We start from the raw sequence: 14,602 nt of genomic DNA, 5'->3' as shown, positions 1-14,602 counted from the left end.
GGTTACTTATGGCATTATCCAGACTTTCTTTCTCTATTGTTGCTACATCACACTAGAATAAGTGACTTAAATTGTGCACAGATGTCCAGGTGTGGCTTTAATTTCTTTTTATACCCCAGCAAAATAACTTATTTTAACATATTCATTACTTCTATTATGGTTCTCCAAATCATGCATGGTGCTGGTTCACTGAATATTAAATATGCGAGAGCAAGCAATTTTATGCTTCAGATGATTATTTAGGGAAAATTCAAGTTTTTAGAGGATGATAATAATGGTGGAATAGAGGTGAATAATACCACTGACATTCACAATCAAAATAAAGCAACAGTGGAAACAAGCATTTGGGGGAAAGACCACTTTAAAACAGTGAGTGGAAAGAGAAGCAGGGAGCATCACCGGTCAGGGACAGTCAGATTCTAAACAGGCAATGATGAGGTCTTAGGACCATAAACCTGAGCTCCAATTTAGTGTGCATGTGCAGCCAGGTGAAGAACTGTAGGAGTTGGTGAGATGCACAAAAGGATTTTATAGATTGTCTCTACTGGGAAAGGAGATGATCTCCTAGATTGATCTGAAAGAATATAGATTTTTAGTCTTCACTGAAATAGAATTATAAAGTTATAAAAACATATTCCTTGCCACCCAAGAATGTTCCTCATGCTCAAGATAGAGTGAAGTAAACTGCTGAGGCAATCTAATGATGGCATCCTATAAGATGTAGAGTGAAATCGTCTTTTCTTTTCCCATTTTTGTGACACACTTGAATAAATGTACTTGAAAAATTCTGCTACTGGAATTGCAGCCATCATTAGGAAAAAGTCATCTAGAACGCTCAGTTTCAGTCCTGTGGCACTATTAGAATGCCCTGAGTTTACAAACCAACAAATGAAGGAATGGGAGAAAGAAGAATTCAGGGTAAAATTATTTTGAGTTTTATTTCACAATATTAAAAACAGCAATATCCAAGCATCCAAGTTCCTGAAACTTAACATACAAAAAATAGCAGTAAGAATAAAAAAGAACCAGCACCCTCAGTTCAGTTTTTAAATCTAAGACCAACCAGGAAGAAGAAGCATGTTATTTTTACTAATTTTAGAAAAATAATGTGCAAATATATAATAGAAAATTGGCGACTTGATCAAACTCACTTCAAAGGAAAGCTTGAGCTGAATGTTACATGAATATTCAGACAATAGCAACTTGTTTGAAATTGCTATTGAGTATACTTCCAAATTTATGCATTTTATCATTCCTAGGCATAAAGCCAAAGGTTAAAAGAGCAGAACACAAAAAAGCCCAGCCTGAATTACCCTGTTGAGTTTAATTTTACTTACAAAGCAGAATGTTCGCTTGCCACTTAAATATGCCCCTCACAGCCCTGTAAAAATACCTGGTTTCTTGTTATCAGCCTCTAAATTGTGTTATTCATTTAGAAAGCTCCAATTTTAGGAGCATCATTCTAAATTACTAGGCAAGTGCTTCACAATAAATACACATAATCTAAAACAGACTGTAGCAAGAGAAGAAAGCAATTTTCTATAAATTTGACTTCAGTGTGGGGTTTGCTCTTCCAAAAGCCTTGTAGCTTTAAAAGGCATAAAGGGAAATTTTTATCATGAGAGGATGAGCACTTTAAAAAGTTGATGCTTTATAATAAAGTAATACACATTCTTGACATAAATTTGGAGAAAAGTTCAAATAACCTTCTGAATAGAAACCACACAATGAACAAGCTGCCACTCACCCAGATACACACTTGTTTCAAAACAACATTTAATTGGATCAATGGTGGAACACAACCCCAAATCAATAAACCCTGGGTGATACATACAACTAAAACAAAGAGATGGGGAAGCTTTCGGTAGTCCTCATACTTTCTGCTCAAGATTTTTATAATATTAATGAATTATTTCCAATTATGATTGGAAAACACTCCAAGTGGATAAGACAAGTTAATCTAAAGATAGAAGCTTTTGCTACGGACTGTGAAATTTTTATTTGCAGAAATCATGCAAGTGATCTTTGCATGCATTATTCCCAGCAGTCAAATGTGATTGTTTAACATCAGAAAGAGATAGTTGGGAATCTCGTAATGTACTCATTCTTGTCTTAAATATGAATTTCATGGTGTGTTCTCTGTGATTTTTTCTTTGAGCTGTACACCTGTAAACCTATGGTTTGTGAATTTTTCTGCAAGTATATTGTATCTCAATAAAAAGCTAAAAGAAAAGAAAAAAAGGGGGGAGAGAGAGAAAGGAAAAGTGAAAAGAGAAAGAAGGCAAGAAGGAAGGAAGAGCAAAACAGGAAGGAAGGTGGGTGCGAGGGAGGGAAGAAGAAAGAAGAAAGAAAGGGAGAGAGGAAGGGAGAGAGGAGAAAAGGAAGGAAGGAGAGAAAGAAAGAAAGAAGAAAGAAAGGAAGAAAAAGAAAACACATGCTAGGAGTTCCATTTCCCATAATGGGGAATAATGTGCTAAAAGAAATTGCTGTAGTCATTTATGTAATTCAAATAAGATGTAGCTTTATAGGGTTGTGGATTTGGCAGCCTGGTTCATAGTTGGAAACCACTTAACCATCATTTCTGCACAGAGAGACTATGTGTTGACATTTCCAGACTTTCAAAAAATCCCTGTCACTTAACAGTTGCAAATGCCACCATATTAGCATGCAGTTTTCCTGTTTGGGGAAGCAGAATTTAGAAGTCAGTGGAGAGGAAAAAAAAAATGCCCGGGGGGTTCCACTAGCTTTGCAGTTGAAAAACACATATATACACAAACATATTTTGCCTCTTTAGTCCAAATGTCTTTGTGACTCAGCTGTTTACAATTTCTGCTTAGCATTAACTTGGTTAAACCCCTAGTGAACACTTAGTGCTAAAGTTGTTTTGGACCCTGAAGTTGGATCTGCAGGTTTTGTCTGTTTCTAAGAAGCAGTTTTCCATGTAATCTTTTCAAAGGCAAAAGGTTAAGCAAAAATGACATATATTGTAAAAACTGAAAATAAAATGCACAGTACTGATGTGCTCAAAGTCCATGCATTTAAATTCCTTTGTATGATAATTTATGGTGATCATGTCTTTAGACTGCACTATTAGCATACTCACCCCTAACAAGAAGTTCTGCCTCATCTGACACACTGTCTGCTGTGGTCTGTACCCTGCAGCCATATCTCCCAGCATGCATCAGAAGGATGTTCCTGATCATTAAATCTGCAGAGGATGCTTGCTGAAAGAGGGATGAAGTGCCAGTTTAAAATGTTGCAAATCTGCCTAGTTCAAGGTGGTTTAAGGGGATCTTTGCATAATCAGTCAAAGGGCCTATTTTTGGTCTTACAATTTATGTGACAATTCAGAAATCAAACATGCCCTACCTTAAGAAACACATGGAAGCTATGTTTTCAACAGTTACTAATAAAGGATTTGAACATTTGATATTGCGTATAATGATTTATCAGCTACAATATTTAAGAAATATTTAAATCTGCATGAACAAATTCGTATCTTTCAAAGTACAGGGAAAATAATCAGTGAGCAAAAACTATTGCTTTGCTATTCAGAGACAGGGCTATTTTTGTAGAAAGAAAACAGTACTGAAAGGAATAACAACTTGTGGAAATTAATTATAAGTTGACAGTAGTCAAAGGATTATCTAGTATGGCCTTATTGAATGGCTCCTTTTGTTAAGTAACTGTGGACAACAGGATGAGGTCGTGCTTAGGTGAATGACTGTTGGTCCCAAAGCCATATGTCTTCACTTAATAAAGATTTATTCCTTCCATAACCACCACCAGCAGGAGTAGGGTCAGCCTGAACTGTTAATCAATGCAATTACAAAACACAAAGTAGGCTCAAAACTCCTGATCGTTGTTGAAAGCACAATTATTAGAACATAGTTGAAGAACACCACAGTTAAAAGAGATCAGTAAATTCCAGGGAGATTATCTTTTAGATGTCATCAGTTCATGGGATCAGTGACAACCCTACACTTTAGAATGACTGGTACAACTGGTACACCCTCTCATTACTTAATCTTGTCTTTCATTTACTCTAACAGGAAAGATAGGTTTCTTTTTTTCATGAATGTTTAAAGATCTGGTATTTCCAACAACTCATAAGGTATTTTTTTCAGATGAGGACATAGCAAACTTCAATATGCTCTCATTTTCCATGTTGCAATCAAAAACTATTCACTGGAATGAGAATATATGCATGCAGCTTGAAATTATATCTTCAAAGAACGCAACACTTCTCTCCAACAGTAGTTGAGCACATGAAAGAATGTCTAACTTGAGCCGTAGGCAACACCCCAGATTAGAGATCTTTAATTTTTTTGATGCAGTGGATGAATTACCTTTGAAAAAAAAAATGATGCATTTGTTCTTAATGGGCAGTGTCCTGATGAATGTTTAAGTTTAGTTTATTTTTATTTTAAAATAGACCAGTGGACAATATAAAAATTACGAAAGGGAGAGGAATTGCTAGAAATCCATTGGATTCTTTTTTTTCTTAGCATTCATAAAAATTGTGAGAAGTCATTGGAAATGTTTACCTCTTAAGTAATGTGTGCTTCTTTAAAAAATCGCTTAACTGTATACTATGTTTTAAGTCCTTTCTGGTACTTCATTTCTGGTTTGTTTTTTTGCTTCCCATCAGTCTTATGATAGGAACCTCTAGAGGTATTGAGGTTGTCTCTCATGAAATAATTGTTAAGACATGGTCTGGTTTAGTCATTTACAAGGGAATGCTTCTTGGTGAGAATGCATTAAAATGTCATAACAATTATATCAAGGAATGCGATATTTGTCCAGAGAATGTCTGCCACTGCTAATTTCCTTAGGTAAAATTGTTACTCTGAAATTTTGTGTTCTCATGTGTACTGGACTAAGTGCTCACTTCTTTTAAAATCTGAAAAGAAATTTTACACTTTTAAAACCCTTTGACTGAATAAGGGAAACAAAAGCAAACTGTAAACATCACAAGCCATAACTCGGTTTCAAATCTACATAATACAATGCTACAGCTTCAATATATTTACCAATTTATATCAATCTTAGGTATGAAAAATCTCTTTTTCTCCATGAATTTCTAAGCCATTTTCCAAATAGGCACTCAATTAAACCAATGTGCATACCATAGGCCCAGAAGGGGGGCTATGTTTAGTAGAAAAGCCAAAAAAAATGCCCAGAAAATCAAAAGACTTTATCATTTCTAGAAGTAGCATTTCTGAAAGACTGCACTTCGGGCTTTTTGTTTGTTTGTTGTTTTATTATTTGTTTATTTTTCAGTTTCACAAACTGATTAATGGTTGTTTAACAGCAGAAAAAGTAATGATTATAAGTCATTTTTCAGGCTCACATTTTTGGCAAAAATATTTCATAAAATCACATTTCTGTGATTAAATAATTGATTGCCTTATTTTCCAGTCCTTTTTCTTCCCAAATTATTGATTTATTTTTTTCCTGGGCAAATGTGTTAGAACCTTTGTCTTTTTTGTTGAATTACAGTGAAAAAAAGCTTAATGGGATTAAGGAGAGTCTTCACTGAAAAATCACATAAAGGTCCATGGAATTCAGAAGGTGAAGTACAGACTGTCTTTTCTATTTTGTCCTTTACTTGGTTCCTGCAATTAACGACACACAGTGCTCTATAAACTGGCTGAAGCTCCCTTCACTTCACACATCCAAGCTGTAGGAATAAAAAGCCTACAGCCTGCTGCATATCTATTAATGCCAAGACTATTCGAGGAGTCTAAATTGTCTCATTTGGGGCCTATTCCTCCTCTTTTGGATTATATATGCATTATATTTTTACAAGTCTAAACAGGGAAGATTAAAAGTAAAATGAATGAATTGTGAACACTAAACCTAAATTACCCTTTCAGGAGATTTACTGATCTTTCAAGAGAAGTAATGAGAAGAATTCATGTGGGAGCCCATTATACTTAATCTCAGCCCACAGTATGCAGTTCCTGAGAGAGAACTTCCACAATTTAGTGCACTTTTAATGAAATGGTTACTTACAGCAGATGTTTGCTTTCTTAAGCTTAAACCTCATTTTCACTTTTTCTCTCTTAGGAGTTACTCTCTCTTTTCTTGTTTTCTTTGACACTTGCTTTATTATCCTGTCTTTTCTTTGCTGCTTTCTTTGGCTTTATGAACAAATTGCACTATGTGTTTCTTCCAAAGAACTTTCCCCAAACCAGTGCTTAACGTGATACTACAAGCATTGTGCACCTAGCACAGTGCATGCTGCATAGGGGAGCTTGAAAAATATCTGTTGAATGAGTGAATAAATGAAGGCTCTTTAGGAAAGAGGCTATATGTTCATTCTGTGGGAATAGCAACAAGGCTAAGTCATTTATATTTATCACATAATCTCATTAAAGCAATTGCTAGATTACTGTAACTTTTATTTATAGCTTAAAAATAATACAGGAAATGTCATCTTCCTACTCAAGTCCAGTTCTTTACTAGCTTTCTAAGTGTCCTGTTCATCCAACCTAAGACCGCCAGTTAAGACATCCTAAAAATGGAAGCACACTGAACTTTGCTCTTCAAAGTATTTGTTGACTCTTGCTGCCTAGAGGATAAGTCCAAGTCCAATCTCCCTGTTTCAACAGAAGGCTCCTCTGAGCAAGACTGTACCTTGGCTGAATTCCGAGCTTCTGTAACCCTAACCTCACATTTCTTCATACGCAGGAGTTCTTGCTGTAACTATGCCTGTTCCGATTCTTGTTCTCCCTTCTCTGCCTGGAAGGATGCTTTCAGACACAGCTCAAATACCTTCTCCTTCATAAGCCTTGGGGATACCCAAAGAGGACCTCGGGGGTGACTTCATCATTAGTTCTGCCACTGTTTAGTTTTGCTTCATGTGCTCTCTACTCATGTCTCTGAACTAGCACATGACATTCTTCGAAGTCACCCAGAAGGTCCTCTCTGGGCATTCCCAAGGCTGAGCTGGGGACTGGGGCAGCTGACAGTCATTGGGTGAACTAATGAATGCCTGGATGGCTTGCTTCCTTCCTTCCTTGTGGCTGGCAATACACCCTCCTCACTTTCTTTTTCCTCTTAAAGAAATTAGGAAGGGAAATAGGAAAAGACTATGGAGAAGATAGTGGAAAAGAATGTTCAAAGAGTATATACAGGTTTTGGAAGGACACAGAATTGTGTGAACCCCTGCTCTACCACTTATTAAATTTTGAACTTGGGAAAATTACTCTGTCTCTCAGAGCTTGTCCTATAGCTTCAATGTGATAATGCAAGTAAAGCCCATAGCAGTGTTGTCTGGCACATAGTGTTTGATAAATGTTATTGTGAAAGGGCACTCTAATTGCATTCTTTGCCAAGAGGAATATTTCTTTAATTGGTATTCACGTCTTCAACAAGTTGGTTATCAACATTTTCCATAGCTATAGTAAGTTTTCTGGTAAGTGCCTAGCTTTATTTTATATGTATATTGTTCCCCTTTCTCTCTCATAGAAAACCACTGCACCCAGAATAAGGAGACCCAAATTCTAGCCTTAGTTGAGCACCTTCCTAGCCCTGCAACACTGGAAAAGACTCTTTCTGGTTTAATGATAACTGCACTGTCTCTCTCATGGGTATTGAGAGAAATCAAAAGAAACGATGTTCAAACATGAACTATTAGTAAATGCATCAAAAGTGTAAAATACCCTTAAACATTTTTCCAGCAGGATGTAGCAGAATGCTGTGTACATAGTAAGTACGCTAACATCTGGGGAATGAATTGTCTAAATAGCAAGATAACTCAAGTGTTCTTATAAAGAATGGATTAATGCTGAATGACCTAGTCAGAAAGCTTCTGGGTATGGCAGTTTTTGTGCCTTCGTTTAGGGTTGATTTAATTTTCTCAATGGACTCACATAGAGCACTTCCATTATTCCCAGCCCCCAACAGACACAGAAACCATTTCTCTCTATAAAGTGAAGTAATATGGCGTATAAATTCTATGACTTGTGCGATTTAAAAAAAAATCTTATAATGTAAAAAAAGGGTATCAACTATGAGATATGAATTATTAGATATGATAAATGTTATCGACATAAAATCTTGGATAGTTAAAATAATTTCCTAGGAAGAATACTTCTTTTTCCCAGGGGATAGTTTGCTTAAAACACCCTACCATGATCAAGAAATAATATGCATTATTCTTCCTTTTACAACTATTTTTCTTAAACCTTTATATAATAGGATTTATATTCGTGTTGATATGTGTTTTATATTTTTAACAAAGTTACTGATATTAACTCACAGGCTAAAAGAGTTGGATATATTATATGAAATAGAAATTTTAGTTGCTGCCAGTGAAGAAAATACTAAATAAAATACTATATGGCAAAAACATTTATGTCTATTATGGTGAAATAGTAAATGCATCCAACAATGCATTGAAGATTTAAAGTAGGTAGAAGTGGTTCTGACATGCCATTCCTGGGACCTTGGTATGTACTTCCAGCACATATTCTAATAACATATCATTAAGTACTAAGAAAAACACTGAAACAGTTTCTCTTGGTGACATAGATTAAAGAGGAAAAACAAGATGATGGCTCAATGATGAACTCAGGATGTCTAGATATCCAAAATGGTTCCCTTATGAGAACAAAGTCACCAGTTTATGTTCCCGGTTCACCATCTTGGTTAAAATAAGGATTAGGCATTATGAAGCAACTCAGAGCAAGTAAAAACAGGACCAAGCACAACTAAATTTTAGTAGAATAAAACTTACTTCACAGATGGTACTATTGAATATATGAGGAATACTGAATGGATAACAAAATGTCATGTATATCACTTTAGTGTTCCTCCTTTCCCAAGTAGGCATACAGGACAAGTGACTGTGATATTTATCAGTAGAGGCCAGATTTTGGTGGCATGCCTGTGCCCCCCCCTCCCATTTTTTAGGGATGAACCTGTGGCACATGGAGGTTCCCAGGCTAGGAGTCTAATCGGAGCTACAGCTGCCAGCCTACACCACAGCCACAGCAATGCCAGATCCAAGCCATGTCTGAGACTTACACCACAATTCACAGCAATGAAAGATCCTTAACCCACTGAGCAAGGCTGGGGATCGAACCCGTAACCTCATGGTTCCTAGTCAGATTCACTTCCACTGAGCCATGACAGGAACTCCTGTGCCCTGAATTTTTTTTTTCTTTTTTGGGGCTGTACTCACGGCATATGGAGGTTCCCAGGCTAGGACACAGCCTGTGAGGACACAGTGAAAAAACAGTTGCCTATCAATCAGGAAGATGGCCCTCGCTAGTCAGCAAATCTGCCAGTGCCTTGATCTTGGACTTTCCAGTCTCCAAAACTATGAGAAATTAATTTCTTTTGTGTATAAGCCACCCAGGCTATGGTATTCTGTCATACTGGACTCAATGGACTAAGGCAGGCTCTAAGTATGTAGTATCTTTCCTATGTTAATCTAGTGTTTCTAAGTTAAAAAAGGCATGAAATAGTTGTGATTATACAATTTATCAGCCTTATACTTTCTTTCTTTTTCTTTTTCTTTTTAGGTCCCCACATGGCATATGGAAGTTCCTCAGGCCAGAGATCAGACCCCAGCCACAGGTGCAACCTACACCGCAGCTGACACATACCCTTAACCCACTGTGCCAGGCAGGCACTGAACAGACATCCAGTAGCCTTATACTTCCTTGAATTTACTCTTAACTCCATCCTATCTGTTTTCAAGGTTTGTCTTACATGATTACTGAGGATACTTGTCTTTTATTTATGAAATTACCACTAATTTGTCCAACAGATATTTATATCTGTGTGCTATGCTTTGAGTATACATGTGTAGTTTCTGCACTTAAGGAGTGTTCAGCCTAATCCACCTTTTATAGGAAAAATATAGGAAGAAAACGTTGAGTTGCTTCCCTTACATCTGCATCTAGGCTTGTAAGAGACGTGAAGGAGAGAGATGAACAGCTCTCTGATAGCACAATACTCAGTCCAGGTCCAGAGAAAAATATTTTCTCCTCCCATGTGCTTCGCAGAGTTTTAGCTATCATTCTGTGACCATTCACTCTTAAATTTAGGTTTTTAATAGCAGCTTTCAAGCCAACTCTTTATATCCTTTGTGTCATGACCTCACTTTGCTTTACCTTTACCCATATGGCATGCCATTGCCAGGTTAGTCCTTCTCTAAAACCGACTTTATTTATAATCTCATCTTAACCTGCTATCTTCACCTACTGCCTACAAGATGGTCCAACTTCTTACTCAGCATTTGAGGCTGAAAGCAACCTATCTAGTCTCTCATTGTAGTGGAAAATGTACTCACTGCACCTTTCTTCAAGTGGTTCACCAGTGACCCGCCAAAGTCTCCAAATTCTGTGTCACATGTTAAAGCCTTGTTCAAATCTTATCTCTTTCAGAAAGGCTTAACTGACCATGAAGACTGTCTACATAATCTGTGGGTCTCAGTGAAAATTGAAAATATGAGTTCCTTTGTCCAGAAATTATTCAGAACTTCAAAACACTGACAGCCATGCATTGCACCAAGCACAAGATACTTCTCAGTGTGGGGCCCTGGGTGACTACATAGACAGCGCACACATGACGCTGGTCCCTCTGAACCTTCCAGTTCACACTGATCTCCTAGAACATGTATGCATGTTCTAGAAAATGGTGCTCATTGGAATAAACATCAAGGAAAAAATATCTCTCTCTCTAAATTGTAAAACACCTTGCTTTTTTACTTTAATGTCTGTACCTTCTCTTTTATTCTTTATTGACTTGCAGTGCTTTTCTCAGTGCATGTTGGCATGAAAAAAATTAAGAATAGTTAGAGTACATCTTCTTAAGGCTTGTGTTAAAAAATATAGTGATTATGTTTTATGCTGAATAATCGGTATGGTCCTATCCAGACATTAGTATATTTATGTGCTCTTTCATCCAAATATTCTTTTACTTTTTTCTTGCAAGCACAAGGTTCACTGACACACCTCTGTCAGCTTCAGTTTGTTTGACATGTTGATGATAAACAAGGAGACAGCATCTTATGCTGTGAAGAATGGACTCCCTCTAAATTTTACAGTCCTAGAGCTAGAAGGGACCAAAGAGGGACTCTCTCATCCTCAGTTTGAAGTTAGCAGTTTTTTAAGTACCATGGCAGACCAGTTTTCTTTAAGAAAATTATAGGCAAAAGTGGTACTTATACTCAAATCATTAATATTACAAGAAAATTCTTTCTAGTATTTCCATGGCAAATCAACTTTCTCATGGAATATCTTTAGTAGAAATATTTTATAATCTGAATAAACACCTGGTCCACAGGTTGGCTCAATGTGGCCACACTGGTAGGTAAAAAGATGTTAAGCATCATGGTAGGCAGTCAATGTTTTTCCTAAGAGTGAATTACACCATTATCTGGTAATGGAATAATCTTACTATCTTTCACTAAGTTTATGCTTCTTAAATTACCTCCCATTGATGTTACATAAAGATGATAGAACTAGTCAGAAAAAAATTTGCTCATCCATGCATTAGCTTGTGCTTTGTAAACAGCAAGAAATGGCATGACAACCAGGAAACTCTAAAATAATAATATTTTACAGTAGCTACCCATGTTATGAGAGATTGTGGCATAGGTACAGTTATGCAATTGCTCATTCTTTCATGTATCAAGCATTTGGTAGAGTGTCTATTTTGTCTAAACAAGAAATTGAAAATACTTGGCACCTTTGAAGTTATGTCCTTGTACTGTACCTCGTAGAAAATATGGCTGAGCTTTGACCCAGCCTATGGATTCTTCTCAACACAGTGCTTCAGTTGACTGGAGTTAGTACAAGAGATAAAAATCTGTCATATCTGATTTGTATTGGCCACAAGATAAAAGATAAATACCTTTGATAAACTCACATTGCAATGGAAGAGGTAAACAACTAGCTATAGTGCAATGTGATGTGTTAAAATAGATGATGGTACAGATATATCATTGCAGGAAAAATTGATTTTGGTTTGGAAAGAGAAATAACAAATCACTAGCTTGGCCAATTCCCACAGCAGTTGAGGAGACTGACAACTAAAGAGTGTAGGTGACTTGTTCAAGGGCAAGGTAAGTGTTGGGGCAGAAGTAGAGCCTTGGATTCCTTACTCTCAGTCGAGTGCTCTTTCCATTCTGTTGTGCCTGCGAAACCAATCCTTGTTCTACTTAAACCTGTAGGTAATCTGATTCACTTGCACCAGCAAAAGCAAAATTTGGCAAGTGTATCAGAATAAAATGGTCTCATTACACAGTGGCAAAAGCAAAACTACTACTAGAAATTAATCCTCTGAATAAACCCTAGAATGAGTCTGAAAGCTCATGCTTTTGTAACTGCTTTTTATCAGCCATATCCAGACATGAGTCACTGTATCTTCTTTTGAAATGCCAGAATCACCTTTCTGATAACACACATGACTCGTTAACCTCATTTTCTCATGCCACCATTCACCTTTTCTGTGAGTGTTAATCCAGTACTGAGAGAATTTTTTGTGTGTGACCCAGAGCAAACATGTTTTCTTTTAGCCATATATAGTGACAGTTTCAGTTGAAGAACTGACCAAATCTGACTTCGTAATTTAAGTGCATAATTTAGATGAACCAATATTTTACTGTATATCAACATTTCTGTTCTCTCTTTTCTAGTACTGTCATATTTTCAATTTCTCCTTGAAGGTTAACACTATTTTGTTACATTGTCATATAATTTATGTTTTATTCTACTACTGACTTTTATATTGCAGAATAGTCAGTTTCAACCCACAAGTCCAGTTCCACCCTGGCTGTGGAAAGAATGTTCAGACATCTGGCTGGAGGATTTCTATTTCTTCCTTGAAATCACAAAGCCCAGGCAGGCAGAATATAGTAACTCTCATCTCACTCATCAATTAGGACCAGCACTGATCTGATATTATCACAAAGCCCCACAGGCTTGGGAATGTAGTAGTAGACCAGAGTGTTTCATTGAATTTTTTTTTTTTTGCATACAACACTAAGAATAGGTCTGGAATGAGGCCAATTTGTTTCTGTGCCTTTGTTTTTTTAGGATTCTTAGATCTGAGCAATTTCCTTCCTTGGGTCTTGGGTATCATGGAAGAAGGAGGGAAGTTAATGCTGAGACTAGAAGATGAAACTATAAGAGATTTTCTGCTCTAATCTACTGCTTCTGTTTGTCTTCCTTCTCTGTCATTGGTAAATAACACATTTGTATCTGCCCTATTACTCTTTCTGGGGCATTGATTCTATCCTTATATTTTGATCCCAATATCTCTCTAGAGTGAAATACCTGCCAATAATTGGAATGGAGCGTTAATGCTTCATATGAATTAAATTTAATATTTTCATATTCTCTGAACTTCTGCCCTGCTAGTGTTTATTCTTTCCTATTACTCATCCCTTCTCCCTTCCATCAGGTGACTAAAAAATGGATTATAAATTACTTAAAATTTGTCGTAAGAGCCAATGGTAAAACATGCTCTATGTTCTTATGGCTAAATATGACACTGTACTATAGTGAATATTTCAGTCTGTTTCACACTACATTGGTTGTTATACTTTATTGAGGCACTACTGGCGTGTCATGCTGCTCAAAGAATTTATTATGCTCAAGATTTACCTCTTGGTCACTGTGATAGATTAAGGATATATGCACATATGTTGTTACCTGTTCTATAAGAGGTGAAGTCTAATTTCCTACATCTTAAATTTGGACTATTATTGGAAACTTTTTGACTAATAGAAGCTGGTAGGAATGATATCTTGAAAATTCTGTGGCTAGATTGTAAGAGGACTTGGAACTTCTTAGACCTTCTGGTACTTTGTTCCTTGGGAAGCCAGCTGCCATTAAAAAGCATATATACAGGGTGAGGCTGTTATCCTATAAAAAAGGCCAAGCTATTTATACGGAGAGATGACTTGGAGAAAGAGAGAAATCCAGATATGTCCACTTTTTAAACCATTCTAGCCCAATAACCAGACTTATGAGTAAAGAAACCATCTTGGGCATGCTAGCTCTCACAGAAGTACAGTGAAAACTGTGGACTCCATCTAACAGCTAGAATGAGGCTCCAAGCCATTTCCAGCCATGTGGCTACCCTGGCTGAAGGCTCAGCCACTGTGGAACAGACTCAAGCCATCCTCATTGTTACCTGGCTAATTTCCTGACCCACAAAATTGTGAGCCAAGCAAAACAACTGCCATTTTACACCACTAGGTTTGGAGTGGCTTGTGATACCGTAGTAAATAACCATAAAATTACTGGGTACCTGGAGGTGGAGTGACACCATTACAAAATGTAAACCTGTGACATTGGCTTTCGGGTTCTAGTGCAGAAGTTGGGAAGGCCAGGAGAACAGTACTTCTAAGAATGGAAGGAACTCCAGAGGACTATTGATCAGGGCTTGAAGAAGAATGAGGAGACTGTTCCTACAGACTGGAGAAAAGGTGACCCTTTATGTAGTGTGGGAAAGTTAGGCAACACTACCACCTAAGATCATATTAAACACACATTATCCACAGTGGACACACTTTGAATTTGCCTCAGGAGGTTCTCAGGAAGAAAATGGAAAGTACCAACAGATTTATATGTTT

The 14,602-nt window shown here is 36.9% G+C and overlaps 1 protein-coding gene across 1 annotated transcript in view; it reads right to left on the bottom strand.

The window, feature by feature from the left end:
- Positions 1 to 14,602, bottom strand: part of CNTN5 (contactin 5) — a 435,777-nt gene that overhangs the window by 100,285 nt on the left and 320,890 nt on the right. The window contains exon 14 of the mRNA XM_047754347.1: positions 3,104 to 3,224. Within this exon, the coding sequence (XP_047610303.1) occupies positions 3,104 to 3,224 (121 nt within the window). The remainder of the gene's footprint in view (positions 1 to 3,103; positions 3,225 to 14,602) is intronic.

The sequence above is a fragment of the Phacochoerus africanus genome, chromosome 11 (assembly GCF_016906955.1).
Source record: "Phacochoerus africanus isolate WHEZ1 chromosome 11, ROS_Pafr_v1, whole genome shotgun sequence".
Classification (NCBI taxonomy): Eukaryota; Metazoa; Chordata; class Mammalia; order Artiodactyla; family Suidae; genus Phacochoerus; species Phacochoerus africanus.
Note: the sequence above shows the minus strand (reverse complement) of the source record. Positions and strands in the feature narration are given on the sequence as shown.